General features: G+C 37.0%; 3 protein-coding genes across 3 annotated transcripts in view; 2 read left to right on the top strand and 1 right to left on the bottom strand.

Moving 5' to 3' along the window:
* The first annotated feature begins 1 nt into the window (after position 1).
* On the top strand, positions 2 to 2,314 carry LOC146139366 (thiosulfate sulfurtransferase/rhodanese-like domain-containing protein 2). The gene is made up of 4 exons (XM_083393078.1): positions 2 to 388; positions 772 to 1,107; positions 1,448 to 1,698; positions 1,993 to 2,314. Exons 1-4 carry the CDS (start codon positions 2 to 4, stop codon positions 2,312 to 2,314), a joined length of 1,296 nt encoding a protein of 431 aa, XP_083249204.1.
* LOC146139364 (kinesin-like protein KIF28) overlaps positions 2,189 to 27,918 on the bottom strand; it is a 34,521-nt gene continuing 8,791 nt past the window's right edge. Inside the window, exons 3-21 of the mRNA XM_083393077.1 lie at positions 26,546 to 26,755; positions 25,580 to 25,666; positions 24,160 to 24,339; positions 14,224 to 14,323; positions 13,011 to 13,177; positions 12,065 to 12,269; positions 11,360 to 11,520; positions 10,781 to 10,914; positions 10,056 to 10,179; positions 9,204 to 9,380; positions 7,929 to 8,105; positions 6,873 to 7,036; positions 6,349 to 6,477; positions 5,868 to 6,002; positions 5,271 to 5,434; positions 4,717 to 4,838; positions 4,365 to 4,442; positions 3,788 to 3,839; positions 2,189 to 3,713 (exon numbers count right to left, since the gene is read on the bottom strand). Of these exons, the coding sequence (XP_083249203.1) occupies positions 3,442 to 3,713; positions 3,788 to 3,839; positions 4,365 to 4,442; positions 4,717 to 4,838; positions 5,271 to 5,434; positions 5,868 to 6,002; positions 6,349 to 6,477; positions 6,873 to 7,036; positions 7,929 to 8,105; positions 9,204 to 9,380; positions 10,056 to 10,179; positions 10,781 to 10,914; positions 11,360 to 11,520; positions 12,065 to 12,269; positions 13,011 to 13,177; positions 14,224 to 14,323; positions 24,160 to 24,339; positions 25,580 to 25,666; positions 26,546 to 26,755 (2,838 nt within the window). The 3' untranslated portion in view covers positions 2,189 to 3,441. The remainder of the gene's footprint in view (positions 3,714 to 3,787; positions 3,840 to 4,364; positions 4,443 to 4,716; positions 4,839 to 5,270; positions 5,435 to 5,867; positions 6,003 to 6,348; positions 6,478 to 6,872; positions 7,037 to 7,928; positions 8,106 to 9,203; positions 9,381 to 10,055; positions 10,180 to 10,780; positions 10,915 to 11,359; positions 11,521 to 12,064; positions 12,270 to 13,010; positions 13,178 to 14,223; positions 14,324 to 24,159; positions 24,340 to 25,579; positions 25,667 to 26,545; positions 26,756 to 27,918) is intronic.
* LOC146139365 (uncharacterized) lies at positions 15,658 to 21,840 on the top strand. Its single transcript, XM_083391085.1, has 7 exons — positions 15,658 to 15,834; positions 16,772 to 16,898; positions 17,338 to 17,377; positions 18,441 to 18,509; positions 18,855 to 18,962; positions 19,896 to 20,038; positions 20,737 to 21,840. The coding sequence occupies exons 1-7, from the start codon at positions 15,698 to 15,700 to the stop codon at positions 20,998 to 21,000; spliced, it is 888 nt and encodes a 295-aa protein (XP_083247211.1). The 5' UTR covers positions 15,658 to 15,697; the 3' UTR covers positions 21,001 to 21,840.

Raw genomic sequence — 27,918 nt, 5'->3', positions numbered from 1 at the left:
AATGAAGAAAATCAACCCGAAGAAACTTTCCTCCAAAAACTTAGGAAAATTGTGTTCAAAAGCCGCATTTGCAAGATATGTAGACAAACTTAAAGTAAGCCCAACGCCGAACACACAATGTTGGGAATGTTGCCAAATTAGGTATCAACACATTAAAGATGTTCAAAAGCACGTAGCTCTAAACCACATGCATGAAGTACAATCTGGTGCCTCTTTGCTAACAGAGTCCTTGAACCACAAAGATGATGCTAACATTACACCAAGCGTTTACAAATATGAAATGCCTGTCGTAGAATTTCAGTGTTGTTGTGGTGGAAACCAACATCTTGTTCTTTTGTTCTATCACTATGTCAACATTGAATGTTGTGCATCAATAATTGAATGGCAGGTAAGTGTTATTTTGTCTTTTCTGGGCGCTTGTCTAGAATCCTACCACAACTAGCATTATTTGGGTTAGGGTGCGGGTTAGCGTTTGGTTAGGTTAAAGCAATATTATCAAATAATAAATATCATAAGACTTGACCCACCCTTAACCTAACACTAATCAACACCCTAACCCAAATATTGTGCGTTGATTTAAAAATTGTTCAACGTTGTAGTAGGATTTCAGACCAGCGTCCTTTTCTGAATTGCCTTAGGTAACTGAACGTCTATTAATTTCCAATGAAGATATTTTCTGGTCTTTTATTGTAATTAAAAAGTTATTGTCCCCCCATATTTGTGGGACTTTTAAAACATTGTGATTTCTAAAAAAAAGCTGTTTTTTTTTAGACCAAGCTTTGCAAAACCCTAAATCTAACTGGAAAAATTAGGGTTGCAAATGAAGGTGTTAACGGTACAGTGGAAGGTTGTTCATGTGCAACCGAGGAATACAAACAAAGTGTTTTGAAGCATCCTTTGTTTTCATCCATGGCAAGTGGCGACTTTAAAACCAGTCCTGGAAATGGAAATAGCTTTGATGGTTTGGCCTTGACGGTGTGTTCGGAACTTTGCACAATGGGAATTTCAACCGACAATGTTAAGTCAACTGACGGAGCAGAATACGTCACACCTGATGAAATGCACCGGATTGTGCAAGATGTCAAAAGTAATCCACAGTCAAAGGAAGTATGTATAGTTGTATTTTAAAGTCCTGAATTAATCGAAATATGACCTAAATGCACACAATAATGCCTAAAACTGTAGGGAGCGGGTATAATACGATTAAGGGACATCTGTCTGGCATCAGCTGTTTCGCTGTTGTCACCCTAGTTCTTTTTTGGCCCCGGATTTTTTGCATTTTTAGATGTCTCTAGGTATGCCCCAAATTAAAAAAGGTTAAGAGACACTGGTCTATGTGTGTACTCTAAATAAAAACACTTTAGGTAATAGTAAAAAAAAATCATATTTCACTTCCAAAAAAGCACTGAAAATAAATTATTGTAAATTTACCTACCACTTCTTTTAGAAGGGTCCTCTACTTTTGGATTGTCGCAACTTCTACGAAAGCAAAATTGGATATTTCGAGGGGGCGGTGAAACCTGATTTGCGAAAGTTCAGTTATTTTCCTGAATATGTCAACCACAACAAAGAGATGTTCACCAATCGCACGGTGGTCATGTACTGCACCGGTGGTATTCGCTGTGAAAGAGCATCAGCCTATGTTAAACAAGCAACAGAATGTTCCCAGGTCTTGCAATTAAAAGGGGGCATTCACAAGTAAGACTTTGTTTTCCATTGACTCATGCTTAGGCCTTCTTTATAACTGTGTACTTCTCTAACTGACATCAGCCAATCAAAAGTTATACATACACTCTGTTTCAGGGATGTAAAACTTTACCTTTGTTGTGCCTTGTTGTAAAGCCTATTAATCCCCGGAAAGTCAAATTGTACGCCTACTAATTAAAAATGAAACAATTGCGTTTTTATTAATCCAGTACATTTCTTTGTAACAAAATCAATCTTTTTTTTTCAGGCAAGGCCGTGTATATTTCTTATGATTTTTTTTTTCAGGTATATGGAAAAATACCCAGACGGTCATTACAAAGGGAAGTTATTTGTCTTTGATAATCGTTACAGCATTGGCGATTCTGACGCTGTGGTGTCCAATTGCCAAAGGTGTAAGAAGCCATTTGACCAATACCAGCTCTGCTCTACAGTCAACTGCCGACAGCTGGTGTTAATTTGCGACGATTGCCGAACGCTTAGTCACACCACATGCTGCGGGATATGTGCTAAAAATTCTGGCCAAGTCTCATTGAGCAAACAATGTGAATGCACTCAAAATCGAACAAGGGTTTCTGTTGAAAACGTTCATAATTCAAATAAAATATAGGAGTTAAAAGTTTGAGTTGCGTATGGAAATGGAATGTTGCGGTTTAGTTGCTAGCCTACAGTGTGTTCATGTTAGTAGCATGACATCAGTTAATTATATTTAGCTCTTTGGACAGCAAAAAATAATGCAGCATGGTAGTTTGCTGGCTTGTTTACTCTTATTGCAATTCAAAATATATACAGCGAGCATACAACAGAAACGTCCTAAGACACAATGGCCTGTCACAGTGAAAATAAAAATCTACATGCATGCACAAAAATAGAAAAAGTATGTAATCAACACAGTGCATTTATTAAACAGCGTTCTTCTGAAGGTTGTTTCATTTACAACAGCAGTTCTACAATGTTTTCTGTCAAGTTTTACCAACATGCCTTAACCAATAACCACTTTATAGCTAATGTGTATGGTTAGGAAACAGTATAACTTTTGTGTGCTAACTTAATGTATGAATCACACATACAATTACCCTTATACCTCATACATCATTTTAGGAGGAAGATCAATTATCAAACCAAAACTGCCAAACAAAATACTGCAACATAAAGGTGGATTTTCAGTAACTTTGACCAATTGTTTGTTTTAAAAACCTTTAAAAGACTGCTTAGTGTAAGAGAAACCTGTTAGAACACAATCCCAAGTAACAGTGTTGGATGTCTTAAAAATGGGATATTTATCCAAACTTTATCACATAACAGTTTATTGTCCTACTTTTGTTTTTTGTGGTTTATAATATAAAATATTGCTCACAGTCAAGCTAGTTTACAAATTTCAATAGTTTAAATGTATATAATTTATATGCCAATGTTTTGAGTTTTGTTTGGGCAACTGATGACTTAAACTGGGCTTGAATAATTTAACAAATCACTTGACTGGGACTTAAGTCATAATAAAATCCCTTGTTTACAGACAAAACAGTTTAGTTTGCCTAGCGTTTATTTATGTGTTTTATGATTTGAAATAAAGCTCCCAATCAAGCCAGTTTACCAATTTCAATAGTTTATATATAAATATTAAATATTTTGATGTCAATGTCTTGAGTTTGCTTTGAGCAACCGATGACTTGAATAATTTAACAAATGATTGACTGGGACTAAAAGTCATATTAAAACCACTTATTTACAGAAGTGCTAAGTGCTCAGGCTTGAATACGTCCTTTCTTCCTTGTGAATTCTGACAGCAACCGACACAGCCCTGCGCAGTGTGGTAAGGGCCTTGTCCAAATCATCAGATGTTGTTGCAACACTTCTGCTCGTTGAATCTCCGCTCACTTTTAAGTCCTGAAGCCTTCTTTGCACCGGCCTGATGTCGGCGAAAAAGTCCTTGAGCGCCCGACCGAGTTCCACTTGCACCCTGGTGCCCCCTTGTGTTGCTGGACTGTCCCGGCCTTGAGATGCAGTTTCTATGGAACACCAAAATGTGATGTTAAGAATAGAAAACACGAAAGGGGCGATTATGATTTTAAGTTGTTCTTGCCTGGGATTGCTTTGATGCCCTTTTTCAGCTTCTTATTCTCTTTTTCCAAAACCTAAATGTAACAAAAAACACTAGAATTCCACAGTTGTAAATAAAAACAATAATATTTGTTCCAAATGCAGTGGTGGCGTGTAATTGCAGGGTTACTACACAACTTATAAAAAAGACATTCAAATACTTTAAAGAAAATAATGGGGTTTTAAAGGCCTGAAATTGTATTGCTTGACGTTTAGTGGCACTTCCAAAAAGCATAGCTTGAGCTGGACATAAAATCAGTTTTAAAGACTATAAGGGCAGGCTCTCATTTATTGTGTTGCTAGATTTTCCTATACCATATTCACATTAAAATACATGACTAACATGGCTGTTCGCACAAATCTTAAACAATGTTAAAAATAATCACATAAACTGTTAAACATTTCTGTAAAACGCCAAACCTGGGTGGTTTGACATTTTAGTATAGTATTTATGCTTGTGCCTGCCAATTTTGAGATTTTATTAATGAAAAACTGGCCAATGGTCCAATGCAGTTATAAGGGTCTAGCGTTAAGCAAACAGAAAACATAATATTATATACTTTGTTTTTCCCCTTCAACTCTTCATTTCTTCGCTTACTCTTGTCTAACTCTTTACGTAATGCAGCCAAATCCTTTTCCTAAAAGCATACAATTATTTAAAGTCAATACTTTTTTACTAGGATGGTTGTACCACAAAAATAATAAAAATTATCATATACCATAGGAAGCAATGTTCAGTGAAAATTAAAACAAAAAGTGATTAATTATAACATGATTTTCAACTTGCACTTAAAACATAGGCACTTAATACATAAATTTTAGCGTTCTTCACCCTAAAATAACAAAGTTTTGATTATATAGACTAACTTAGTAAACTACAAACTAAATTTGTCGCAATTAAATATTGCACACCATTGTGTAAATATCGCTTTGCGTAACGCTTAGCATTGGCGACGAGGGAACGGAAGATGCTTCACTTCCACTCATCGCTACTCCACTATCACGCCAGTCCTCACAAGAGTCGGATTTTCCCGCTGCAATTCAAAAAAAAGTTCAGAGGTAGATTTCAACATAACATTTGACGTTGGCTGTCTACTTTAATTTTTTGTTTTCAAATTGATTTTTTGTTCAGCAAAACTTTAGTGGTTTCATTGCTTTATTTATGTGTAGAAATATAAAATAGGTGCATTGACTGGGATTTTTAACCAAAACAGGTGCGCTTGTCTGATGTAATTATCTGAAGCTAAAAGCGAATAATAAACAACCGCATATAAATGTTAAAATGTTTAAATACTTTTAATAAACAAGGGTGATCATTAAGATTTGAAGTTCCACCTAATTACTCAAATGGTTTATTTGAAACGACCAGAAGTTGTTACATTAATCCAGATTTGATTTTACTGTAGAGCTGTTTTGTGACAACTTCGAACAAAATTGGCCACAAAAAGTTGTGCTATGCTTCTTACCTTGGAGTCCCCAAAGTTCAACAACAAGTGCACATGTTTGAAAATATCTCAGCAGACTTTGATCCACTAAAGTGAATGTTAGCTGCTCGGAAAAGTTCACCTTAGGGTTTACTGAGCACCAGTAGGATGGACTCTGCTTCGCCCACTTGTGGTGAAACTTGTACCTAATTAGAAAATGCAAAAATTTTTTCAATGTAACAAGTTTACAAAACACTTACAGTTACAGAAATTAAGTCCCGCGCCAAGTAATTACCAAAAATAAACAGTATTAAAACAGTAAACTACTAAAATTGGTAAATTAATTCCTTTCCAAGCCAAATTTCGCTATCAAACACAAAACAAATAGCAAGCAAGTTTTTACGTTTAAAAGTTTAGGTAAAAAAAACATTTTTGTGAATGTTTTTCTAGTCAAAACACTTTAGGTTAATGTAAGTAGTGACTTAAATACACCTAAATTAAAAGTCATTGGTTACAACATTACAAATATCCTACTCATTTAAAAATTGCAGACATTTTGGTCAATTTTTGAGTAGCAAAAAGTTAGTAAATCACTAAACAGCAAAAAAATAAATAAATAAACAGAGGAGTTTTTTTTACCTAATCACAATACCCCTCGTGCTGTTTTCGTGAATCCAAGCCAGCCCAGAACATTTCATGATATCAACTTTGATGTCAAATCTTCTGCCAAGTAACTCTGTAGGCTCTTGAATCAAATCAAGCTCACCCACCGTCCTTAGGGAGTAAAATACACTTTAGTTGCAGAATTTTATTCACCATTCAAAAGGTTGGACATATTAGGAGTACATATTTGATAATAATGTTTATATGGTAAAGTAATTTAATTTGGTAAAGATGAATTTCTTGTTTCTGTGTTCACAGAATCCTGTTCAAAGTCATATTTATGAATTAAAGACAGAGGGTTACATTATCAAATAAACACAAGTTGAGAGCCTAAAAATGCCCAACACAGAACACTTATAAGGGACCACAAACCAACATTCACTTTAAACTAAATGCCAATTTTTAACCAAAGTTGTTTTCCTTACACTTTCATTGAGATATAATTAAAAACACTCACTGTCCATTCGGTAGACATGGCGATATATCCACATCAATTGTCCCTTCTTCATCCCCTTTGTAATTGTAAACCACGACTTGTTCTTGGACATTTAAGCAGTGAGCAAGACCACATAACCACACATGGGCACTAAGAAAGAATAATTGATCATTTTCAGTTAATAAAAAGCTACCGGTACCTTTATCACTACACGCAAAACATCGTAAAATAGTACAACTTGTATATTTTTGGAAATTAAACATAAAATGAAAAATAAAATTTCTATATGTAGCCTACTACAGGCGAAATTTTCCAACAGAGTGGCAACAAAAATATTTTGAGGTAAAAAATGTTGAATAATTTACCTCAAATCAACTATACAATTGAAATGGAATAAGAAATGTAAAAAAAAGCAAATTCGTAAAGCAAATTTTATTTTTAGTGTTGAAACACCAGAAAGTAATAAGAAATGTAACAACAAAGTACAGTGATAAAATCAAATATTTTAACTAACATACAATCTATTTGAAGCTTATATAACCCACCATCCAACATAGACATCCTCAATTGGATCCCAGAAAGGATCATCTTCATTAGAAAGTTGATCCAGACATCTAGGATTCTCCTGGTATCTCACATACAACTCCTCAATTAAGTAGCGCCTGTTTTCAAACTTTGTTTTGGACCACATCCAAACATGGTTGCTTGTCTAAAATTAAAACAGAAAATTTAAACTTTTATCAACTATTGAAAAGTGTTTTCACTTATATTGTTTGTTTCTAACCATGTACATTTAAACTAATTCTGTTGGAAATATTTAGAGTTTAAGAATTTTTGTTTTATGAAGAACAGGATGTCTTAAATCAAGGGTCGGCAAACTGAGACTCATGTGTGGCCAACAGGTTTTGTTGCATGTTCAACATAGGAGCATTACGTAAACTTATGGAGAAGTATTACTATATTTAAAAAAAACAGTATTGTTATTTCGTGGCGCTGTATTTTGTAACAATGCAGTATAAATGCTTTAAATATTTATCACGTGTGCGCAAACTTTTTTTCTGGCCAAAGCCTGGTTATAATGCGACCTAACCTGGGCTGATGTATCGAAGATTTAATTTAACTTCTTGTCGCGTGTTGTAAATTCGTTCGTCAAAAATTCCCGATTTCCCAATTTTTCGCGTATGCTAACGTAAGATTAACCACTAACTTCTGCCCACTGTAAGCGTGATAAGAGCCGGAAAAATGGTTGAAAATAGCAGTCGTCGGTTTGTTCATTTGTGAAGAGACCGAGTGTGTTCTTTTTTGGAGTCGATTTTACCGAATCGATCGTAAGTATAAAGTGTAAGTATTTTTGCTGAATTATTTGTTTTATTGCGGATTTTAAACAGATTCTAATCAAAACATTGTTTGGCTTTTACAAGAGTTTCAAAGAGCACAATTTGTTCCAACTCCATAATAGGCTACTCATGTATGAACAGGTATTTTTCACTCATCATGTACGACATTATTTTTTTCTCATGAATTAGCATGTTTTTCACAAACTCCCTGTGCTGTGGCCCGGCCGTTTATATCGTTATGTGAATCGCGCCGGGAACACTCACCTTATTAAAGACTTTAACCAGTATTTCTTTTGGCAATTCCTTGCCTTCTTCGTCGTGGGTGGCCAGGTTTTTGAGAATAAGCTCGAATTCGACATCTCTGTGCATTTCTTCGCTCATAGCGTTTACACCAGAGACGGCCGGCATTAGAACAATGTATTCTCTGTACACCTCTTCTGCCTGCCCAATTAAAATAATTCAATATTAGCCACAAAATTCCTCCAAATAACCCCAGTCAAATTAGGATTGTATTAAGGAATTACTGAGAATTGTGTCTAATCAGAACTGGATTGTACACGAGTTGTAATGCCCAATTCGTGATTAAAGTTGTTCATTTGCTATTGCTATAGAAGTAGTTTAGCAGCGTTAGAGGAGCAATTAATTGCTTAGGAAACTGTTGGTCAATATTGCTTGCTGTTAGTTTATTCCACGACAGAAAGTTGCGAATATGACAACTTGCCTGGTTTTAGACTGAAATCAACCAATGAAATCAAAAAAAATATATTAAAGAAGGAGTGCATACCGTAACGATACTTTATGAAACAGGTTGAGACATTTGAGCTCCTGGCAGACAGTAATAAATAGGGTATATTTTTCCACTTGCTATGTTTATTTTGCTCGACGGCAGATAAACACCACTTAGGCTACTTCTGTGCAAACTCCTTACGTCTTGTGTAGAGAAAAGGCTCTGGGCCAAATTGAAAAGTTGTGTTGAAGTATATCACGATTATACCGAGAGTTTACCGTTTAAAATCCGTATGGTGCCAATATATTTTCCCCATAGATAGGCTATAAGTTGAAAAGGAACCCAAATAAATGCCAAAAAGGTTAAGCAAAACTCATCTGTACTCCCTGTGTTGCCGAAAGAGAAACAAACGATACTAAGTAGCCTGGTTTGCCTCTAAAAAAATATTTTATAATTTTCATGGAAACCTGAATCGGCCCCTGGAGCCCACTTCTCTTATTGAGCAAATATGGTTGTTTGTGCATAGCAATAAAATAGTTGCGGTTACTTACAATTTCTTACGGTGAAAAATTAAAATTTCTTACCTACGACACATTAAAAACCTTCTGCTATGGGTAAATCGAAAGCTATCGCAGACTAACCGAATCTATCGATCAATGATGCAAGCAGGGCAGGCTAGAAACAACTATCCTGAAGTGAGGTTCGAACTCACGACCTCGGCACTACCGACACCATCGTTCTACCAACTAAGCTACACATGCTCAGAGAGGAGCGAGTCGAGAAACAACCATAGGCCAATGCTTGCCACACACCTGCTTGTCTTGCTTAAACGTGGACTGGAAGTCCCTGGGTGGCGCAAAAGAGCTGGCGAGCTCGTCCTGAAAAAAGGCGAAGTCGAACTTTTTCGTCACGCTGACGTCACTGCTATGACGTTCCGCTGGGAATCCAACGTAGAGGAAAAGTGCGTTGGATCCAAGTTTGAGACGATCCTGGAATATAAAACATTTTAATAAATGTATACAGTCGTGTTTAAACTGTGTAGAATTATTTCTTTCGCACTTGCTAACTGAAATAACAAATTTTATTATATTTACCCTCATTAGTCGTTCCAAGCCGATCTACCATTTATAATGTTCAAGGGTATAAAAAGTTTTTTTTAGTTTTAAAGCAATTAACATACTATTTTAATAAGCATTTAAAATAACAATTTGATAATTTTTCATAAGATAGTGATGTTTCAACTTCATTTGTTTATGACACTACAGCAAATCAATTACCGAAAATGCTTCCGAAATTTGTTTGTATTTTGGAAAGGGGGCTCTATAGGTTAAACAAAGTTGGGAACCAATGGTCTACACAGTTACAATATAAAGCAGTAAATGTATATTTTGAATCGCCTAATCTATGTTAACTGTAAATTTAACCAAGATTCTTATCAACTTTTAACCCAATTAAACGCCAACTTATTGCGAAATTGCTGTCAAAGCAAGAAAAAGCAGGAAGGGTTAGTTCTACTTTATTTCGAACCTCTATCGCCAATAATAAAAGGCACCCTTACACCGTTTAACAACATATTGACAAAGACCTTTAATCGCCCACAACAGGGCTCTATATCCCCTGGATTAGTTGTATTACTCACTGACGGCCATACTGTGTGCACCTACCCCGTGATTAAGCTGGCGAGGGCCTTTCAACGGTCCGCCGTTCAACACCACGTTTGTGGCTTTAGGGGCTTCCAGGGTCACTTTGTTGTCCGCACACGACAGAACGCAATGTTCCTCTTGAATACTGCGCAAAATATTTAGTAAACAATGCGTAAAAATGCGATACGGGGAAGTGTAGCGTATTTGACCATTCCAGGTTTTTCTGTCTGTTTGATATTACTGCTTTCAGCAACTTTCGACGCGTTAAGTTTTAAAAACATGTTTCATGCTTTAAAAATATGTTTTATTGAACTTATTTTGAGAACTCAATGTTAGCTTAAACGGCCTAATATTTTATCTATTTTTATGTGCTTCTTAAAGCAGTATTTTAGGCCATTTTTGTTGTAACTATTAAATCGCGTTTATGATAAAACCGCTGACATGGATAAAAAGCCTCCCTGGCCGCTACTTTTGGGCTAATACACAGTTGTAGCCGAGGTTTTGAGTTCGAATCTCACGGCGGGCTATGTTTTTTGCCCTGCATTCACCAAAATATTTTAAAACTCTATTTAGAAGTTTCAGGACAAAAATACAGACATGTGATGAAATGCGTTCACCACTTTTGTCTTGAATGACAACAGTTACTCCAACTATACTGATATACACTTTGACGTTATTGCTAAATATAACAAAGCCTAGAATCTACTTTAAAACCGCAAATTTAAAATAAATGTGGCTATACTCACCCGAGACCACGAAGAACAATGCATCTCATCTTGCTCATCTTTTTATCAATTTTCTCACATCTTCCTATCACCGTTCTCCCTTGATTGATCACGTGTTTGATGACGCCGCTTAACTGCGGGTCCTCGTTGACATTCTACGATGAACGAATGTAAATTGTTGAGTCCAAGTCTGGTTAGGTATGACGTAATGCGTAATGCAGCCATTTGCAACGATAAAAATATGCATTTTTTGGCATTTATTAACCTAGCAGAATGAATGTAATAATACTTGACCAAACCCAACCCAAACGCTAACGGTATTTTCCACTCAAAAGGGTGCCAGCATAGAATACTAATTATATTGGATTTGAAATGCACAAAAAAACACAAGCCTAAAAACACTTGAATTAGGAACCGATGATCCCTCAAGGGACCGAAGCCTTGGACCGGCACTATCCGCTTTCTACTCAAATGTTTGCCGCAAACTATTCCAGATGTCCTGATTACAGTTTCCTTGCTGTAATTAGTATTCTATGGTGCCTGATATTGTAAGCTGTCAAACTTTGGTCGACTCGTCGTACCTTCATTCTTTCAACTCACCTGGAGATAGGGAAACTGCTCCTGCGTACTCCTGGTTGCTCCTCCGCTTCTTCTCTGCTCCTCCTCCCACTTGATCCTCTCCTGCTCGAGCTTCTGTTCCCATGACAACGAGATCTCTCTCATCTGGGCCTCGTTCTGCGAGATAAGCCGCTGGATGTCGCCTTTTTCAAAAATAAATAAAAGCTAAAGGGACCAGGAGTTGGTTAAAGTTGGTTAAAATAGGATAAAAAGGGAATAGGAGTTGGTTGAGGTTTTCTTTGAAGCTCGTGGTGCTATTTTAAAGATTGAAACCTGTTATTTATAGCAGCCGTCACCAAAACTACGGCTCGATTGTTGAATATTTCAAATCTCGTCACTATAAACCATAATAAATAGCTGTTTATAGTTTATGCATCTTAAAAATATACATGTAAAATGACTTTTATTTAGTTACAGAAACGTCTAAAGATTCTTTCCATAAAGAATGTTTAATGTTAATTAAAAAATTGCAGTAAAAAAGTTATTCAAAGAGTTTAGTTTGAAAAAAAGCACATTGTTTCTGTTATTTTAAACACCCCCAAAACTTAAAAACGCCAATCAATCTTAAAAAAAAAAAAACACGTAAAGAGTGATTTAACATTGCACTGCCAACAGGAAGAATTTTTTCGTTGGTTCTTTTAACAAGAAACTCATTTAATATTTTTTCTCAGTCGCAAGAAACCATACCGTTGTCAATTTTCAGGTCGGAGGACGATCTTCCAGAAATAAGTTTCAGCAGTCTGGAGTTTTCCTCCTTGAGTTGTCGGATGAGCTTGTCGGTCGGGCTCTCGTTGATTACCGCTTGGTTCTTGATCTTCTTGGCTCGGTTGGCGTAGCGTAGAGTCGACATCGTCTCGTCGTAGTTCACGTCTGCAGGACTCAGCGACGCGATCTGACGCGGAAAAATGGATAACGTTGTAGTCGCGCACAATACTGCCCGGGACTTTCGATTTGATCTTTCGAAAGTTTTCAAGTCTACAATGGAATTTAAGTTTAAGTCTACAATGAACTAAAGTTGTATATTTTGCGCCTGGTTTTAATCCCGGCAGCAACAATTGCAGCGCACTCACGCACTTACGTATTCAAAACTCACGCATTCACGCACTCACGAAATCACGAAATCACGCACTTACGCCTTCAAAACTCACGCACACACGCACACACGCACTCACGCACGCACGCACGCACGCACGCACGCACGCACGCACGCACTCACGCACTCACGACCTTAAGAACTCAAGAACTCACGCAATCACGCACTTACGCAATCACGGACTCACGCAGCACAAACTTACCCGAGCACTCACGCGCAAAATATCAGGCAGCTTTATATGTTGAAACTCATGAAAACAAGCGAATTTTAAAAACCAGCGAACTTCGTTTAAAGCTCGAAGAAGGCTTGCGTAAATAATATATCAAAATTATCACGTATTAACTTTTCATGGTTAGCTTGCTGTCATCTAATTATCTTTCTTTCATCGCTCTTATTCGTATTGTGACCTTACGAGGAGGCGGCTCAAAAGCGCGAATCGTCAAAAGTTTCAACTATATTATTTAACTTCTGACTAAAGCAAATACGGCCATCAACGGCGGCTATAAAACGAAATCCGTATTTCCTGTATTCGAACCCTACCATCACGGTCCTGCTATTTCCTCCCAGCGCCGCTTTCAGCAGTTTGGTCAACACCGAATCTCGGTAGGGTATCACAGCGCGGGAATCCCCCGATGCGAGCGTCTCAATGACAGAACCAAGGGTTAGGAGGCTTGTGTTGATGGCCGATCCCTCCTTTAGACGGTCGCCTGCGAATTTGCAAAACGAGGGAGGAAATTAAAACCTTGGATAAACAGAGGCGGAACTTGTTTAATGCTGCTGTAAGCAAGTTATTTTTCACCTATACCCTTAGTTCAACTCAATTCGTTTGCAAGTTAAGTCGAAAGTCAATTCGTTTTTAATTAATAGAGAAGTCAAACTGCTTAAAACGTAAACGTTCCAACCGTTGCAATTATTTAATTTATTCAATCGCAATATTATTTTAAAACAATTTAACAATGAAATTATGATCGGATCTCTCTGCGAATCGCTTAATCATAGTAACATTTTTCTAAATTGATAAACAAGGCTAGGCTTGTGTTCGTAATGCCAGGCTAAATATTCGTACATTTCAGTTTGGCACCGTTAAATCGTCAATGCAAGTGGATTTCAATATGTTCACTGACCATGGATCCCAAGAAGCAATTAAATTAATTGCACTATAATACGTTTACCGACATTGGCAGGTCTAACAGTTTGTTTTCCGAGGACTCAGTACAAGACTGGAAATACGGGTGCGAATTATTTTTCAAAGATTTAGGCTGTTTACCCCATACAAATTAAATTACAACCAATAATATTAAGGCAAGGTCATTGTCCGGGGACCATGTGTTTATTAACCACTGATTTCAAGCCATAGAATACTTACGCAATTAAATTAAATACCTTTATAATAGGTACACAAAAAAAAAGTTCAACATTCTTTTAAAAAGCAGTGCAAGACTGGAAGTACGACCACGAACTATTTGTCAGGGATTCGGCTGTTTACACCTTACGAATTACTTACATCCAATAATATTAGGGCAAGGTCAAGGTCCGGCTTGCATATGTTCATTGACCACTTACGCAGTTATGTTAAATACCTTTATACAACAGTTAGAAGAAAATTGGTAAGTTTAACATTGTTTTGAAAAGCAGTAAAATACTGGAAATACCGGTGAGAATTATTTTTTTAAAGACCCCCAAGTAATTCGGCTATTGACCCCCAATTTTATTTATTTAGTTATTTTTTGGCCCAATTTTTGACCCTACTTACCAGTTGCCCCCGTTGAGTCTGCTCTTTCGCTCCCAGCCAAGTCAACCAAGTTAATCACGCTTGTCTTGGTGGTGCTTTCGCCGGCTTCGTTGTTGAAAATCTGGGCGAAAAACACTAGGGATGAAAATAATTCCTGGGGTTAGAAAACACACACAAACGAACACATGAACCATTCTATTAACTTTGGGTCTCGAGTTTTTTATCGACCGCGCATTTGGCCGAACAATCAACTTGAGACGATCGGCATCATCATCTGCAAGCAGACTGTTTCCATATAGCTCTGTAGAGTTTTCAGAGACTTTGTCTTAGCAGCAGACATTTAAGTCGATTTGTGTGAAATGCATTGCACACGAGTGTCGAATCAAATATTAATTCTTCCAAAAGCGCCTTAAGGAGCGATTGTTAAAAGGTAAAGTAGGAAAATGTTCCATCGTGGTTGTTTTTAAACAATTCCAATGGCGTGAAAAACGCTCGGCAAAACAACAAATGCTTGTTGCAGAGAGGTAGGGTAAGGGAGGTTATTTACGTCCTGTTCAACATAACACGACTTGGCAAAACGCAAAGCCGTGCCCGACTTTAGTGAAGCATGCAAAAAAGGATTATTGAACTAGAAAAAATGCAGTTTTTAAAAGCATCCCGCTTTTATGCTGAAGTTTCAAATTATACGGTTCAGATAACGTGGTGATGCAACGGCCAACAAAACCAAGATAGAATGTTGTTTTGACAGTTGAAACAAAGATAACTATTCATCGCCAGCCTAACGGCGCCAGTGCAACCTGCCAAATGTAGGAGAGGAGTTTCGCTTTGGTACACATCGGTAATGAGTCATGCAGTCAGATAACTAGGCGTCTTCATGCCTTGAACTAAGCGATTTACTTGTTTTGCCCCATTTTCAACAAAACGAAAAACAGCAGAGCTTTCGAGTATCAGGTGGCAGACAGACAGAGCAGGCCACATTTCATCTTCGCTTGTCCTTGGCTTTCCGACACCCCGGTTTTAAGGCTTCTTATTAGAGAAACTGCATTTGCGCAAAGGCTTTAAACAGTGTTGGGAGTCAAACCTGTTCAAAACCGGTCCGTTTACTTATATTTTTGAAGGTGAACTTATTCTTTGTCCGGGCAATAAAATAACGATTTGCCACAACTGGTAACCGGGCGTAAGGTAAAATTAGGATAGCAGGTCTAGCCTGAGGAAGTTGGCCAAAATCTAACATACATATATATATATAGTAAACCGTATCGCAGACTCACCGAATCTGTCGTTCAATGATAAGCAGGACAGGCTAGAAAAACAACTAGCCTACAGTGAGGTTCGAAATCACGACCTCGGTCATACCGGGACGGTCGCTCTACCAACTGATCTACACAGGCTCATATAGGAGCGATCCAAGATATATATATAGTGTATTTTAATTTCATGAGATGTCGAGATTAAATCTTCGATTCGTTAAAACAGTTTTAGTCCAGCTTGAAATATGTACTACCAAGGATATAAACGAGGTCTGGCGAGAAAGTACCCAAGTCGACGTTTGTTCATTTCTGCCAGTATCCTAACCCTTCTTACATTGTCGCTTGCCGTTGCTCTACTTCAAACTTACAGCCGAATGCTACGGTAAGAAACGCCGCAAGATCTTTAATCAATATTGTTATAGTATAGTGAGTATATGTATGATATACAAAATGCTAAAAGGACATCTTTTTTAATGCTACCTTTTTTTAATGCTACCTTTCTTCCACATTAGGAACATAAGGCTTTTTTATCAATTGACTTGACTTATATGAAGGTGTTATTAAATTATAGCTATTTGTTTCGTTTTAGTGTTTGCTATGAAAAATCTTGGTCAGAATAAAGCGTGTTTACCAATTATTTAAATGTTTTTTGTTGTGTTTTAACTGGGTGTGGTTGAATTTAAATTGCTTTGGTAATGACTACAGGAATTGTCTAGTTTACCAAACATTGTCCGATTTACCGCTAGATGTTATTTTGTGTCAAAAATATGGCGGTGCAATCTGATACCTATCGTTTTACCAATAAGGTAAAACATTAGATAGCACTTAAATATTCAAAGATCATGTTAACTTAATAGTTTTTGATGCGCAGCATTTATTACTAAGTTATCTTCAATTGTGCAAGTACTACGTTATCAGAAAATAATCAAGGGAAATTCTTGAATTAGTCCACAAAACATGGCTAAAAGTATCAATTTTTGTATTAGATTGTTTTGTCATACCACTCAAATATCAGAAAAAAACCGATAGCCTATCTCTTTGGAAACCGTCGATCCGATATTATCGTACGTCTCTAGGTTAGATATTCAATCTAAAGTTTAAACGTTGCTTAACTTAGCTAAACACCCCTTCGATTTTTTGCCCAATAAAAAATAAAATTTACCTAATATTGGAAAGGTGATCTTTTCAAAACGGTAGATAACTTATTGCAACTGGTTGTAGGCATGTCTGGGTTATGGGGAGCAATGTTTTTATGCAGAAGTAATCCAGTTTGCAGTCTGCACAATTGCACAACAAATATTAAACGCAATTCTTTGCAGAATTGAAGAACGCCTGGAAAGCATGATTCTCTCCAACAACAAAATTGATTACGAAGCGACTGGTCGGATAAAACCAAATGGAAAACTCCGTTCGAAAGATCATGTCATTGTTAAGCGAAACATTGGGGTACGAATGTCGATCAGGTCGATCGTATTTCCTTAATAATTTCTTTCAGTTTCCTTCAGTTGTAAACTCAAAAATTTGTAACAGGTATATCTTTTAAGAAATGAATCTCTACTTTTGAACGCTTCTAATGGCTGCTTGTTACTCTGGTAGTTATTGCATGCCGATAAACTGTCCCGCAAGAGATATAATAAGCAAATGGCTAAATAGGCTGCTGACTATTTGGTTTTGTTTAAATACACTGCGTAAATGTAACGAAATCACAATTGAAAGCTAACATAAAAGTTTCCAGATGTGTTATACACAATAGCAATACAATAGCGGGGAGAAATAATATCCGTGTATCTTTGCCATTCGCTTAATCATACTTATATTCTTCTCAATTGATGACCACGGGCTAGGTTCGGGTTCGTAATACCAAACTATATATTTGTACATTCAGCTTAGCGCTCGATCGTCTTCCACAGCAGGATTGGTAACAGGTAAGCAGGCTGCAATATTTTATCTTTATCTAAACAAGCGTAACAAAACACACAAACAGTTCATTTGTCTCAAAAGGGTACTAAGTTCTGAATTGACTTAACTTAAGCCTTTGGTACAATCCTAATGGTCTTCAACTCACGTTGACTAAATTGCCTTGATTTGCTATGTTTTAGTTTTGTGAGCCAAATGTTTCTTTAGAATGTTATTCGTTTAACCAATTAGGTTGTTAAACCTATCTGTTTTGTAGCCTAGCAATGGTCTGTATTTGAAACCATGGATCGTTTTAAACACCAAAAATGTTTAATATAATCAGCGATAACTCGCAAAAAATTTGACTAATGGCGGGAGCGTCAGCATGTAACTCTTTGTATTGGTTGGTTGAACGACAACGCTTAAGAAGCCACTATCTAAAATCTAGAGCTGTTTCAGGGGTTCGGCGAGAACGTCCTCTCAAACGTTAAAGCTATTAATTCAAGCTAAATTCCAATCCCTTTTTTGTGCCCAAGGCGTTATGTAAAAATTTAAATCGAAAGTTTGTCCAATTTGACCTATATAAATACAAATTTAGTTATACGCATTTTCAGCTGCATATTAGCGCACGGGTTCGCTTGAGAACAACAGGTGTTTATAGATTAAATGTTTATGACGTCATATTAAAGTTTTCATCCTTCAAAACTTAAAAAAAAAAAAACTGAAAATACAAAAAATCCTGGATCGGTCATTTTTTTAAACTGAAATACAAAAATCCTGGATCGGCCATTTTAAAGACAAACATAGGAGAAAGGAACAAATAATAAACTGAAATTGGGGGTTCGAAGAAATCTTGCAGAATAACATAAGGGTTCGACAGGTTACTAAAATAAAAACTGATCTAGATACTTAATAAGAATATGAGAGCCCATACAGAAGTAGGTATCATTTTGAGCGTTTCGAATAACTGTTTATTCATTTGCAACATTAAAATACTACCTACATATTAATGGGCTTTGATATACTTATTACGTCTTACTACAACCTCCAACCATTATGCTCCAAAGATCTAGATACTGTTTTTCTGTTTAGGTGTAACGTACGTACGGTGGGGTAGAAGGGACTGCCCCCAGAAAGCGGGCACCTCGCTGGTTTACCACGGTATGTAGCAACCAATGTCATGTATTTAATATCAAGGGCAACAAAGTAGTGAATATTTTATTAAATCGAAATACACCAGTATTAAATTAGTGAATTTACCATGTTTAGTACAAATAAGTTTAATATTGTCAAGGATCTGTTGCAATTGCGTTAGCCTTGAATCTATAGTGATTAATTGTATATTATTAATATCTATTCTTACGATTAACTTTATGAGATAAGGTTTTTACCTCTGTGAAGTTTAAGGAAATAATTGCTCGTTTTTGTTAGTTCTGTAGACGCTTGATCATTCGAAATTTCCGTTTTCTCGCAACTATAACAATTAATTTTAATCGTTTGTTTAAGGTTATGCGGCTGGTTCGCATTACTCTCACACTGGTGGCGGTTCCGATTTTCTTTGTCTTCACAACAATGTTTCGTATAGCCAAGGCCATTACTATGAGGGAAATCAAGGTAAATTTTAACGTTGTAGGCTAAACAAGTTATTCTGGAATTACGAGTCAAAGCCTTTGCAAAAAAGGTCAAATCCCAGTACAAGTCACCATGGGAGCTCAACTCGAAGCCAAGTCATGTCATAATAATGAATTAATTATAAAAATTGGTAAACTTCGTCTACGAAAAATAAATCCACTCAAAAATAACAAAAAAAAGGTTTAGCGAGAAAAATACTTTAGCCTACGTGCCAATATCGTGGCAAATAACATAAATGTTTAATGAAAACACTCAATCAACCCTATAGTCATTTTACCGAATGATTCAAGTCAAGTCATTTGTCGGAAAGACTTAAAGTCACGTCATTTAAAAACAGTAACTTAAAAAATTATGTCACAAATGAAAACTAATGGATCCGATCCTATACTGAAGTCTTTATCAGTGAACACGTACAGGAATTTATTAAAACACGAAAAGGCTTAAACAAGTGGATTCCTTTATTCGAATGAATCAATACAAAACAATGTTAATAAAACAGAAACAGAATCAGTAAGTTAAACATCATTGCCAAACACTTACAAGTAACTAACAAAATGAGCTCCTACCGCGACAAGGTAGTAACACCAACTGCCGTAAGGACAACTACAATGTCAAGGCACCATGTGATCAGTGACCTTTAACCGCAAGTCATAGAATGATTACACAATTAAATCGGTCATAAAGTACTTACATAAAAATGCGGTTTAGCAAGCTTACTGTTAATCTTAACAACAAACATTGACGTTAGTCATTACAGCATCATGTAAATGTCATGACTACCGATAAGTCAGTATGCCAACCTAAAATATCATTTTCTGTTCTACGCCAATCTGAAAAACATGAATGTGTGGCAGATATCTAAAAATCTATGTGAGATGACAAAACAAGTTCACTGTATTTACATTGTTGGTGAAGGGTCGGACTTTATATACGGAGTTGAATACCGCGACTCTTCTTGGGCACACTCCCTGTTCGACACTTCTAACACCGAAAACGGAGTATTGCAATACAACTCTGTCCCTTGTGCAATCTGTTTGGTTAAACCGAGTACAAGCAAGGTAAACCCAAACAATTTGACTGTACACTTTAAATATTTACTTATAGTTAATAATCGTCATATTTGTTATCTTTGATTTATGGTTACCACATGCGCATAGCGTTACACAACTTCTATTTGAAGCAGCGTTTATTAACCTGGGGTAAATTGTATCGTTTCAACGGTAAATGGGCTATCAATCAAATTATCCGCATCAGGTTACGGGACAGAAAAAATTGTGCCAGCTGTAGGCATTGGACGCCTACTTTCCTAGTTTAGATTAACTTTTCCTAGATTAGCTAATTCGAAGCTAGACTAGTAGCCTATTGATTCTTTATCGTCCAGTGTCGGTAACGTTGCTTCGCTGATTGATATTTTTTTTAGTTTATTTGCAACATCCTCATATCTTAGTTACTTCTTTTACCGGTGCCATAAAGGACAGCTGTCTCATTGAATATAAATGATGTAATTGGTTACTTAAGTTTTTTTAATAAATGAGCACCAATTTATACATTGGGGGGAAATCAAATATTCTTCTTTGTTAAAAGGGTGGGTGCGCAGCAATCATCGGGTTGCCGTCCATTTAACGAAAGTAACGTTAAAAAATAATAGGAGCTTTTTATTAACGCTGATGCTCGGTTAAAACATTGTGAAATTGGCAATTGAGCTCGCGTAATATAACATTCAAAAAACATGTCTACTACCCTATAACGTGTGCAGCTGATGATACCGGCTCGCGAGACGTGCCCGGACAAATGGAAAAAGGAGTACACAGGCTACATAATGAGTGGTGGTCACTCAGCGAGCAAGCATTCGTCGTCCTACCTGTGCGTCGACGATGCACCGCAAGTCGTTCCCAATACACGAGGGGATAACGGAGGGTCCTACTTGTTCCTGAATGAGATTACATGTACGTCACTGCCCTGTGAGCCGTTCGTTGCTTTCCGCGAAGTGCGATGTGTCGTCTGCACTTTGGGACAGTAAACCGTATAGGAGTGTTGTAATGACTTATCTAAGTCACTGTTTGCAAATGACCTGAATTGACTTGAGTCGTTTTAGTTAAATGACTTGACTTGCTTTACGTCGTTAAATGACTTGACTTAAGGATTTTATGTAAATAACTTGACCGGGACTTAAATCATTAAGTCAAATGACTTGTGTTAAAAATAAGTGGTTTTATTTAAAATTTTATTATACAACTAAAAACGATTAGATTGATGCAGGTTCTCTTTTGTAATCTTTAGTTGAATTGTTGCTTATAATCGGACGAGTTCGCCAATTTGATCGTAGTGAATTTACTTGGATACGACCTGCTTTAATAACGACTCGACTGGGACTTGACTTGCTATTCTTTTGAAAATACTTGGCTTGAAATTAAGTTATTGTACAAATGACTTGGCTGCGACTTAGGAATTTTCAAAATGTCTTGTTTACAACACTGTATATAGCCACCCTGCGGCTTCGCAATGTCGCAAATTTGGCGATATTACTAAATTTAAGAAGAAATTTTTGTGGTTTGTAAAATTGTGAGTGAATTGGTGTTGCGCGATTTGGCCATTTCGCAAATTGGGAATTTTGTAAGTTCGGCTACTGTTTTGTAATTTGACGGACTTGCGAGATTTGTAGTATTTCCTGCTTTTTGCGCTTGTGTGATTTATGTTTGCTTATCACAATTTTTGTGATTTCGTGAATTAAAGATTTTGCAGTTTCATGATTTCCGTTACTCCGTGATTTTTACACTTTTGTGATATTGAAGTTCTTTTTCTCAGTCTGTCGCATTGTAAGGCGTGGTTGCGAAAGCGCATTAAAGCAAACAATAGTTTACATGGTCGAATCACGTAAAAGCGACAAAGCACTTTGAGTGAAATAAGATGCTAATTGAACTTCATCAACAAAGACAACAACAAGACAAGCGAGAGGAAGTCACAATGGCTTTCCTGTGTGTTTGCATTTTGATTACAGCCGACTGGCAAATGTCGCTATTGGCAAAACTGTTATTCGACAAGCATCAATAAAGCACCAAATAAACAACTTAAGCCAGAGGTGTCCAACAAGCGGGACGCGCCAAATGTGGCACGCGACCTAATAAAAAATGGCACGCAAGCCCTTCAAAAAAACACTAAAATTGTTATTTAGCCAATTGCTAAAAAACCTCAATTTTTTATTTAGCCAATTGTCAAAAAATACTAAGTTGTTATACTGCCAATTGCCATTGTTTGTTCACAATACAAAACAATCGCCAAACCACGACAACCAATAATTACTTCTGATATAGTAACATTACACTGTGTGACTGTGTGGAGGCTAGCATTCACATAATATTATATAGCTTGGTGTGAAGAAACAAAAGTCAGCTCACCGAGAGACACTTTGATGCAGTGATGCGCATTTCTACTAGACCAGGGGTGTCCAACATGAAAATTGCACGCAAGACCCCCAAAAATATAGACAATTGTCAAAAAAGATAAATTTGTTATACAGCCAGTTGTCATTGTTTATTCACAATATAAAAACATCCCAGCAATTTCGACAACGAACAATTACTTTTGATATTATAACGCTAAACGGCTTTTTTTTTATATAATTTATAAGATAAAAATTGGCACGCCGGCATGTTTAAGTTGGACACCCCTGACTTAAGCAAACGCCGTCCCGAAGTCATGACAACCACTTAGTGGCACTATATGTAAATTAAGTTGATCCGACGCCCGTTCCTGTGTATTAGCTAACAATGAAAACAGGTGCGGTGCGTATTCCCGATTTTCACACAGCACAAAGGAGTTTTGTCGTCGCCGTTTACTTGACGCGATGGGCCGGGTTTGTTTTCAAGACGGTTAGGTACTCTTTATGATTTGAATCCGTATGTCATATGTCGATCAATGATTAGGCGCCCGTGAGACCCAGACGTGTTGTGACATTGTCTTTGCCCGTAAGAGCGATGGTTTTTTCAAATGTTTGACACTGGTTTAAAAACAACGTTCGCGCCTTTAGGAATACCTCTATAGTCAAACTTGGACAACTTGATTTATTTTAGCTTAAATTAGATTACGATTAAAATTACAGGATTTCAGTTTATCAAATTAGATTTGAATTAAATCCTTTTTGTTTTCTTAAATTAGAACAGAATTTGAATTGCCGAATTACTCAAAACAGAACTTAAACTAGAATTACATTCAATTATTCACAATCAATTTAATTTAAATCGCAATTTATTTTTACAAGAATGTGAATGGTTAGCATTCGATTCCTAATTTTATATATTTTAGCATAGCCTATGCTTTTCAGACTGTAAAAATTACCAACACGTCGTTCCAACCGAAAAGTATTAAATCAAATTCTTTGTTATGCCTGATAAAATGAAAACGCTGTTGCACAAACTAATTAACTAAGTGTCAAAATCTGTCTCTATAAGTGCCAGAATTTTGGGCGTAGGTCAAATGACAACAAGATAATACGATGGGTGTCGCTAGAGAGGTGCGACACGTACTTTTTCATCCGTTTTTTATTGTATCTACATACTTAAATCATAAGGTCGTTACACCGAGACTTCTACCTAGTGGTTTAAACGATATAATCGAATCATTATAACACTGTTGGCAAGGGTCTCAAAAATACGTGAGAATTTTGTGCGGCCTGCGACGCATTTCAAATTTGTTATTAATAATTACCGCTAATAGTGTCGGTAACACACAAGAATTAAAAAGCAACAATACCTAAAGCAAAAAAATCTGCAATACCACAGTATCAAGACCAACGACATAATAACGCCAAATACGCAGTAAAACCCACAACAGAATAATATCTCAATCGGCGAAGTAAGACCTCAATTTGTGTTCTAAATTTATCGGAATACGACCTAAATGGCCAAAGTAACACCAGAAACTGTAGGGAGAAGATCATCGCGGGCCGTGGGTCAGGCATTTGCTGTTTGGGGTAGATACCATTTTTGGATCGGATAAATACCGATACTAGCACTTAGTATCGGGTATCTCCTCTGTAACAGCGACGCGTGTCAATTTGTGCTAGTGAATATAGCGTGTTTGCCTGGACTTGCAGTGCGAGAACTTGATGGTTCAGCTATATTTATAACCATCCATACCTGCGAGAACTTGATGGTTCAGCTATATTTATAACCATCCATACCTGCGAGAACTTGATGGTGATAAGCATGTGTGATCTGCTACTGGTTGCGTTCATATTTGTTGCCGCAGTTGTTCGGTTGATGGCACCCGCTTGCATCAGCCGGTCTATGGTTGCGTAGTTTCTGCAAGGGTGCTGGCTCAAGCCCTCCACGTAGAAGCCGATGTCATTTCGCTCTCGCACCTAGGTGGGATTCGAACCATTGAGCTCGGGAAAAACGTCGCATTAGCTTTGCGCTTTTTTTGCGTTTGATTTTAAATCGGAGCCTCATATATATAGTTATATAAACAAGGGGTCCAGGATTTTGGTTTGGGCGGAGGTGGAAGGACAAACATCGGAGATGACGTCACAAAGTTAAGTCAAAACGTGACGTCACAATTACGTCATAATCGTTTAATCCTGACGTATATTTTTTTGAAAAGACCGAAAAAACTGACGTACAGCGTATGAATGAATGCCTATGTAAAATGTATAGTTAAAGTTGCCCAAACTTTCGTTTTAGTGGATGCGGTGAGTCGCACGGATTTTTCTTATTAAACGAATTAGGAAACAGGGCAAACGCTTACTAGAAACGGAATTTGGATACGCTAGAAATAATTGCATTTACGTAGTTAAAATAGGCCAAAACTACTGTTTGCGGGCATGGCCACATTCAAATGCAAATATAACATTTAATTTAAAGTTTTACTGTAATTTATTTTCAAGGGTAAGACAATACCGTTAAAACGACATTAAACTTACTATTTGGTGAATGTAACCCAAATTATACAATGGGTAACATTTTTTGCGTAATTCAAATAAAAAAGATCCACAATTCGTTTGTACTGCGCAATTTCATAAAGGCCGAAATATTTTTTTAATAGTTAAAGTTATACCATTGTTTTTTCTGAACAGTTCAGTAAGGGAAATATATATATATACTGTTTACCAAAATAAATGGAGATAAAATAATTACTGAACCAAAAACAGTTTGAACAAGGTTTAGACCAGGGCTGGGGAGTCGAAGTCAGACTGTGGAGTCGAAGTCAGACTCGGGACTCGAGTAAGTCCACGTAAAACTACCCGAGTCCCGAGTCCGACGTTGGCGTACACAGTACAAAATTTTAAAGCTGATATGGCCACCAACTGGAAATTGTAAAGGCGGAATAGCATATGGTGGAATATTTCCCAACCGTATATTCTGAGTGAATGAATTATACTGTGAAAACGACAGCCCTATAAGTGGATTGCTGAATATCCACGTTACTTTTACGTAAATTGGCTGAATACAGGCTGTAGAGTCAGGGCCGGACTCGGGACTGGACGAAATCGAACATTTGACCGGAGTCGGACTCGGGACTCGGAAGTCGGACTCGGATTATTTTTACCGACTCTGCAGTCCTGGTTTAGACTTGTTCAAGTTATTTATAGATGTAAAACGAACCTTAAGGCTAGAAGAAGACCGTTTATTCTTTTGCGCCAGAAGGTCTCTGATCTGCTCGTTGTATATTTCCAACATGCTAAACGTCACCTGCAAAATAAACCACAGAATGTTTAAACAAAGTTTCAAATCTGACCAGCATCATTGGTTGCTATAAAATAAATAATAAAAAATTGGCAAACAAGGCTCTACGAGTAAACTGTGGACTGCATAAAAATATTGGCGCAAATATATTGGTTCGACAACAAAATCTATTTCATGGTGTTAAAGTATTTTGTATTGTATATCCAAGGAGCAATAGGACGATTCCAGTAGTGTAGGCTCTACTAGTGGTCTATTCAATAAAAACGATGAAAAACATCCTTTAAATCTTTAAATACGCTACAATGATACATGGATGTCTTAAAAGTTGGGCTTATGAGACGCTGAAGGTTTAAAGAATCTTTCACAAAACACTTAATTAGTTTTAGAACATAATTATCAGTTAAAATTGAAATTGACCGCAGCGTGAACCAGAGTTGTAACGGCTTGAACCAGAGTTGTAAGTCATTGACTTGACTTAAGTGCACTTAAGTCACTGTTTTCAAATGACTTGACCGGACTTAAGATCTTTGACCAAAATGACATGACTTGACTTAAGTCTTATGGACAAATGACTTGACTTGACTTAATTGAATTAAGTGTTTTTTATTAAAATTCATCTCATGTTTTGCACATTAAACAATTTTATTGCTGTATATTTCGTTTGTGCTATTTTTTAGTAAAATTGTTGCTTATAATCGGACAAGTTTGCCAATTTTATTAGTTTAACAGTTAACTTTTACGTTAATGATATAACTTGAAATTGACTTGCTCTCATAATTACTTGACTGGGACTTGACTTGGGCAAGCGATGACTTGGACTGGGACTTGACTGACGCTTAAGTCATTTCAAAATGACTGGTTTAGAACACTGTCGTGAACCCATACCTGTAACTCTTTGGCGGCCGACTTATCCAGTTTTTCAATGGACTTAAACAGCTCGTCGCAGGCCAGCGGCACGATACCCCGGTTGGCGCCTGCCCCGATCATGGAATAGCTCTTTCCGCTGCCGGTCTGCCCATAGGCGAACAAGGTGGCGTTGTAGCCCTGCCAGGCGTTGTTGAGCACGTCGCGGCCGAGGTCGCGGAACACCCTGGCCTGAACCAAACGGATTTGAAATCGTTAGAAAAGAAGTCCTTCTGTGTACACAAGTGGTTCCCAAACATTTTTAGTTCGCGGCACACTAACAAAAATAAAATGAATTGGTTAGGGGTTTCGATACGAACTTGTATCATTTCAGATAATGTCACATTAACCTGAAAATTTCTGAGCGCAATCCAATTATCGGGTATCGGTTGTCGTCCGATATTATCGTACACAACCACTACCCACCCTTACACACACATATAACTGGCTAACAAGTATCAATCCTCCCCAAAAAATGTTCTTGCTGATATTTTATTTGTGTGTTTTTTCTGTAATTTGACCGACTTTTTGAGGTCTAATTTTTGTTTTGTTAGATAAAAACAACACGGTTACTTTTCAAAACTCATAAAATGTCTGCAGCCACTGCTGTAACTTTATCCAAACGCTTAACAAATCGTTGGGCAGCAACTTAGTAGTTCATCGAATAAATTGATTTATTCAAGCCAAAAAGAGTGTAAAATTGCAGTTTATTTGAAGAGCTGACAGGGAGGTAAAATTATTAAGCTTGGCTTCCGAAAAACTCAAAGCTTATTCTATTGTGTGTTTTCTTTGGGCGGCAGTATATCATGTTGGCCTTTTTTGTTACTGAAGAAATGATTTTTTACTTTGTGGTGGTAAGTATAAAATAGAAACCTGTTGGTATAGTTGCTTTGAACCGGATTTCACCTTTCAAACTTAAAAAAGTACACAAAAATTCATTGAAAAGATGAGTTTATTTATATAGTCAACACAACTTCGGATAGCGATAAATTGCGGCCAATTGACTCTTTAAAATTACACGCCTACGTCAACGACATTTAATGAAGGACCGTAAAACAAAATCCGATCATAAGATAAAAATATACTCAAGGAAGTTTACCATAGGCCAACACAGCGTTGCTAGGAAATTCGCGGCTAACATGATTACCTGTACACAACGTACACGGTCTGTACACCGAAAAGTAACATGGTTGGCACACATTCCAAGGGTTAAATACATTTAATCATGTTTGTGTTAGCCCAGCGGATGTCACTGTTAAATCGGATGCTTAAAATTCTTCCCGAGACATCCAAAGTTTAGGTTAAGACTGAGGGTGGCAAAGTGGTTTTGACTACCCACCCCCCAGTATCAATGT

Source organism: Ascidiella aspersa, chromosome 6 (genome assembly GCF_963924565.1).
Source record: "Ascidiella aspersa chromosome 6, kaAscAspe10.2, whole genome shotgun sequence".
NCBI classification, from domain to species: Eukaryota; Metazoa; Chordata; class Ascidiacea; order Phlebobranchia; family Ascidiidae; genus Ascidiella; species Ascidiella aspersa.
Note: the sequence above shows the minus strand (reverse complement) of the source record. Positions and strands in the feature narration are given on the sequence as shown.

Excerpts from the sequence above, each read along its gene's own strand:
- LOC146139366 (XM_083393078.1), top strand. The coding sequence starts at position 2 with ATGAAGAAAATCAACCCGAAGAAACTTTCCTCCAAAAACTTAGGAAAA. Across the intron at positions 1,108-1,447 it reads GTAATCCACAGTCAAAGGAA|AAGGGTCCTCTACTTTTGGA; the intron begins GTATGTATAGTT and ends CACTTCTTTTAG. Across the intron at positions 1,699-1,992 it reads TTAAAAGGGGGCATTCACAA|GTATATGGAAAAATACCCAG; the intron begins GTAAGACTTTGT and ends TTTTTTTTTCAG.
- LOC146139365 (XM_083391085.1), top strand. The coding sequence starts at position 15,698 with ATGTACTACCAAGGATATAAACGAGGTCTGGCGAGAAAGTACCCAAGT. Across the intron at positions 15,835-16,771 it reads ACTTACAGCCGAATGCTACG|AATTGAAGAACGCCTGGAAA; the intron begins GTAAGAAACGCC and ends AATTCTTTGCAG. Across the intron at positions 20,039-20,736 it reads TTAAACCGAGTACAAGCAAG|CTGATGATACCGGCTCGCGA; the intron begins GTAAACCCAAAC and ends TAACGTGTGCAG.